At 64.3% G+C, this 5,279-nt stretch overlaps 1 protein-coding gene across 2 annotated transcripts; it reads right to left on the bottom strand.

Annotated features, from left to right (window-relative positions):
• On the bottom strand, positions 1-4,756 carry NXPH3 (neurexophilin 3). 2 transcript variants are annotated; one of them, XM_032321767.1, is made up of 3 exons: positions 4,168-4,750; positions 2,162-2,255; positions 1-1,798 (listed from the first exon to the last, which is right to left on the bottom strand). In XM_032321767.1, the coding sequence occupies exon 3, from the start codon at positions 1,715-1,717 to the stop codon at positions 1,094-1,096; it is 624 nt and encodes a 207-aa protein (XP_032177658.1). In that variant the 5' UTR covers positions 1,718-1,798; positions 2,162-2,255; positions 4,168-4,750; the 3' UTR covers positions 1-1,093. The 2 variants fall into 2 exon arrangements, with proteins under 2 accessions (XP_032177658.1, XP_032177657.1); XM_032321766.1 differs by lacking the exon at positions 2,162-2,255 and having other exon boundaries at positions 4,168-4,756.
• Between the last annotated feature and the right edge of the window lie 523 nt (positions 4,757-5,279).

The raw sequence follows: 5,279 nt of genomic DNA on the forward strand, positions 1-5,279 counted from the left end.
TGCCTTGGGAAAGCTTTATTCCCGGCTCCAGAACAAGACTCGGCACACAGAAATTGACAATCAGGTGATTCCACACCCCGCCCGCCCCTCCCCAACCCACAGACAGACACCATGGAACAGGTCCAGCACGCCCTTGACAGTCTGGCGCCCCCCAGCCCCACAGGCCAAGAGGGGGAGGTGCCGACCCTATCCAGGGGAGTCCCAGGCTGGGGGGCTGGACAAGGACACTCCCAGAGGAGCCGGCAGGGGGTGGGGTGGCAGAGGGACACAGCGCAAGGGCGGGCTTCCATCTGTGGCCTTGGTGTTGGGAGAACCACGATCACCCTCTGTCTCAGCTTAAGGATGAGTGTCCCATCAGCAGAAGGCGGGGCGGGAGTGAGGGAGGACACAGCCGTGGCAGGAGAGGGAATTTCGGAAAGGGATGGCCTGGCTGGGATCAGAGGGTCTACTTGTCAAGACATCAAAAAGACTTCAAGGGTCACCACTTGAGCCTCAAGCTAAGTTCAGTCCACAGTCCAGGACATGGGTTTATGGGGCTGGGGGATCCCCTCCGTGGAGCGCGAGAGTTCCTCCTGCCCCCCCACCCGCCCCTCTCCCCTCCCAGAGCTGGCTCGCAGGCTGCCCCATCTCTTCCGCCCTTTGTGGCCTACTTGTGTCCACGCTGATGAAATGCCCCCTCCTTGTTGCTGCTCTTCCTCAGGACAGCGAGGAGGGAGATCAGGCTTTGGGCTCCTCTCCAGCCCTATACTGGGGCCACACTGGTCTGCTTTCCCCAGAAGCCTCCCGGGCCCAGCATCTTCTTGCTGTGCAGTGGAGAAGCCCCACGGGGCTGCCCAGAGAACCCGCTCCTCCTCCAGCGCTCCCATGTCCCAGTCGCTCCACAACCACAACCACAGCTGGGCCAGTGCTTGGGACCCCTTCCCCGCCACCACTGGAGACTTGGCCCTGGCCCCACTCGGTATCTCCTCCTCTCCACCCCCCCGCCCCTGCCTGAGATCCCTTCCCTTCCCTGCCCAGTATCCAGCCAGATGGCCTCCTCCATGGGCAGGCCTGTTCTTCCAGCCCTGGCCTGGCCTCTGCGGCCTGCCCAGGGTCACCCCGAGGGGTAATAGGGAGTATCGCTGTGGTAGTTGTAATCCGGGCACACCTTCTGGACCAGCCTGTAGTCTGTGCTGTAGAAGGCGATGTAGACACAGACGACTTTGAAGGGCTGGGAACAGCTCCAGGTGGCGGAGCTCTGAGCGTGGTCTCGGGAGCAGGTCTTGGCCGGGTCGTGGGTGCAGAGCGAGGTCCGGCGGCCGCGTTCCACCTTCTCCCACTCCATTCGGCAGTTGAAGATTTTGGAGGCCTTGGCTTCGATGAAGATCTGTTGCTCCTGGTGAAACTCTACAGCTTTACTGGGGGGCACGAGGCTGATGGAGATGTTGCCTTGGCCGGTGGCATTGTGTCGGAAGTGGACGCTGAAGGTCCCGTTGCCATGGTCCACGATCTTCCCCGTGACGAGCAGGTTCAGGGCCACGGTCTTGATGTTGGAGTAGAAGTCACCCCAGCCGAAGATTTTCTTCACCTTGGCCGAAGGTGGGGGGCTGTGGTTTGGGCGGTTGGGGGCCTGCCCAAGGACGCCCCATGCCTCCCCAGGCGGAGCCAGCAGCCCTAGCAGAGTGGAGTTGGCCATGGGACGGGACTTAGGTGAGATGTGGCCCCGCTTCCGAGGCATCCGAGGCCGGGGCTGGCTCTCATGGTCATCGCGCTCAGGGTCCTCTGAGCCAGGAGGGCCATCATCCAGGCCACAGATGACCTGTGGAGGGAGTTGGGAGGAGAGTGAGACCCCTGTCCCCAGAGGACCCAGGAGTTCTGGTTCCTGTCCCCCACCAACAGCCTGTCCCTTCCACTGACCTGAGGTTGAGGGACCCCTGCACATCACCCACTTTCGCTAGGGGTTGAGTGTACACTCTGCCTTGTGTCACGGCCCCAGATCCCCTGCTGACATTCAGGTCACCCCCAACCCTTCCCTCCCACCATCCTGACTTTGGCCACTACTTTAAGTCTGGAAGGATGATCAAGAAGTCCCTCCAGCCGACAGGAGGACACAGTCCCTGCCCCTAGGGAGTTTCCAGTGTGATGGGGGAGGCCCAGCTCCTGATCCTGGGAGAGTCCTCACCTGTCAGAGGCGTAGCCTTGTGCTGCCGGAGCCTCCGGTCTTACGGGAGAGATTGGTTATAAGGTCACAATTTCACAGAGGAAATTCCCTGCCTCTGAGAAATTCACAAGGTGATGGGAAGGCATAGCCACTGCCCTGAAGGAGCCCTGAGTTGAATAGGAAAGCTCCACCCCTACGCTGGGAGAGACCGGGGTTGGCAGGAGAGGTGCAGCCCCTGCTTTTTGGCATGTCCTTTTCTGTCGGATGAGACATCACCACCCTTACACCCTAGGATATTTTGTCCTCGGAGGCTAAGAGACCCAACAGACAACAGAATAAGAAAGCAGTGACTTTTCCGGTCATGTACAAATGCAGTTTAAGTTTGGACAGGAGGACTAGGAGGAGCCCTAGAGTGAACTCCACCACCAGGAAGGCCAAGATAGGGAAGGTCAAAAACTCAGGGGATCACCCACGAGGACGTGCGGGGACCCTATTGCTTTCCAAGGCAGGAGTTCTGTGCCCATTCTACAGATGAGGACACCAGGATTCAAAGGTGACATCCCTACAAGGCTGAAGCACGCAGGGTCAGCCCTTTCATTCCACGGCTCCCTCCTGGCCTCAGGGACCAGATAGGGTCGTTTATGGAGGTTCTCCTCAAGCCCAGGCCCACTGGGACTCTTGTGCCAAACTGCTAAGCCTTGGCCAGCCAATGCCGGATCGGCTATGGCAACAGGCAGCACCTGGAAAGGCCTCCTGGAGGGGCTGTAGGGCAGGCCAGCCGGACAGTGTGACCCAGCTCTGACACCCAGTGGCTCAGGAGGGCATGAGGGAGTAGATGAGGTCTCCTAAGGGCAGCGGCGGGAGTGTGCTTACTCAGCTTCTAGAGTACTCGCCCTGCGTGTCTGTCTTTCCAGCGCTAGGGGCTCCAGCTCACAGCTGGGCAGTGTTTGGGTTTCCGGGTGGCCCCTGGGGTGAGGATGAGGGAGGCCGGAGGGCTGGTCTCTGGAGGGCTCCAAAGGGACCCCTGGGTCTCCATGCTCCCTCCCTCCTCCCCTCCACCGTTCTGGCCTCAGCTATGCCCGCAGAGGTGTGCCAAATGACCCTACCCGCTAGGCCCCAGGGGTAGGGCAGAGGGACAGTCAGGAGGGCCCCAGGCTGCAGCCCCGTTACTTGGCCCCCGGGGGTCGCCGCTCAATGGCTGGAGGGTGGGGAGAAGGGCCGCAGGTGCGGATAGAAGGAAAGGGTGCTTCCACACTGTGGCAAAGGGGAGGTGGCACGGGGGGGGGGGGGTTGTTATTGTTTTGAGGAAAGGGCAGGTCCGATGTGGGGCCGAGGCTTCCCTACGGCAGGACTGGGGGCGGGGGCCCGGGGTGGGACTCCCGGGCGTCCCGGGCGGCAGGGACTCGGCGAGCGAGCGTTCGGGGAGCGGGCTCTGGGGCGCTCCGCTCAGCTGCCGCGGGCGCCCGGGGCGGGAGACGCCTGCCCAGGTCCTGTGGGGCTCGGGCTGCGCGCAGCCGGGAAAGGAGAGGAAAACAACAGGCGGGGAGGGAGGGAGCGGGAGGGAAGGCTAGAGCGGGCGCAGCGGGGGGCCGCCCCCTGCCTGGACAGGCTCTGCGCGCGGGGGGACCCAGGTCCCGGGCCCTCGGGGTCCCCGAGGTCAGAGAAGAGCCCAGGGCCCCAGACCCGGCAGGTGGTCAGCTCCGCCGCCCACCTCCATTCCCCTTCCGCGCGTCCCGGGGCGCCGGGACGGGGTCGAGGAAACCTTGGCGCCCCGCTGCTGGCCTTTTTCCCTCGTGCTGGTCGCACCTCCCGCCGCCGGCGGCCGAGTGGGTGGGCCAGCCGCGCACCCTCTCCCCGCCCCTATTAACCCTTGCGGGCCAGTCTCGGTCCTCGGACCCGCCCTCTCCCCCGGCCTCCGGGCTTCCCCCTCCATCCCGGGGATGTCGTGGGGAAGGGAGAAAGTTTCCGGGCTCTCCCCCGTCCTCCGTGCCCCCGCCCCTCCGCGCAGCTCCCCGCGGGCCACTCACCAGATAGAGGCTTCCCTGCACTAGGAACACGAAGCAGCAGCGAGTCAGTTGCATTTTCCTCCTTTGCTCTCGGGCCCCTCGCTCTCCTCTTTTGCTGCCGGGCTCCCAGGCCCCTGCCTCGCCCCTGCTCCTTCAGGCGCGCCGTCCCATGCTCCAGTCCCCAGCGGCTCGCGGCCCTCCCCTCTGCCGGGCGCCCGGGACCGACCCCGCCCCCTCCGGTCCAGCTGTGTGGCCGCCGCCCCCCTCCCCCGGCCCAGCTGTGCGCGGCGCGGCCCCTTCTCGAGGTCCCAGATGTGCGCCCCGAACGCCTCGAAGGGCCCCAGTCGCGCGGTGCCTCTGCCGCTCCAGATCTGCGCTAGGCGCCCCCCTCGGTCCAGCGGCGCCGCTCTCGCCCAGATGTGCTGGGGACCCGCGCGCGCGCCCGTCCCTGGCGCTAATTCCCCAGACCAGACGGCCCCTCCCGCCCCGTCGCGGCGCGCCCCCTGGCGGAAGCCCCTAGCCGCGCGGAGCCCCGCCGCCCGCTCCCCGCGCAGCACCCTGCCAGACTGGAGCGCTCCTGGCGCCCAGGCGGCTCCCGCGTCCTCGTCCCTCCCACCCGCGGCGGCGGCGGCGGCGGCGGCGGCGGCGGCAGCGGCAGGTACGGTGAGCCCAACCGGTACCTCCGGAGTTAACTCCTCCCCTGCCGGCCCGCAGCCCGGGGACCTAGGACGAAGGGGGCAGGACGCGGGGGTGGTGGCCCTGGGATGGGGACCCTGCCCTTTCCATCTCTCTGGCAAGGCGCCCGTTCCTCTGCAGCGGGTAGTGGGAATCCGCTGTTCTCCCCGAGCCCCAGGAGACCTGGACTTGGGAAAGGTTATTTTTTCCAAACCCATTCCTACAGCCAATAAAGAACGTCAATAACGAAGAGCCTATCCCCATAGCTGAAAGTCACTTTGTTTCTGCGGGACTTGTTTCTGTGCTGAGGAAGTTCTTCTAGATGTCTAGCTTCTACTCCCTTGTTACAATATCAATTTTTTCTTCTGCTGCTTTACTCAAAGAGGGTCTCGGATAACCACCCCCCACCCCCGCACACCCTGTCCAGTCATTGTGACAGGAAACTTTTGTCCAGAGTC

This window comes from Mustela erminea, chromosome 18 (assembly GCF_009829155.1).
Source record: "Mustela erminea isolate mMusErm1 chromosome 18, mMusErm1.Pri, whole genome shotgun sequence".
NCBI lineage: Eukaryota > Metazoa > Chordata > Mammalia > Carnivora > Mustelidae > Mustela > Mustela erminea.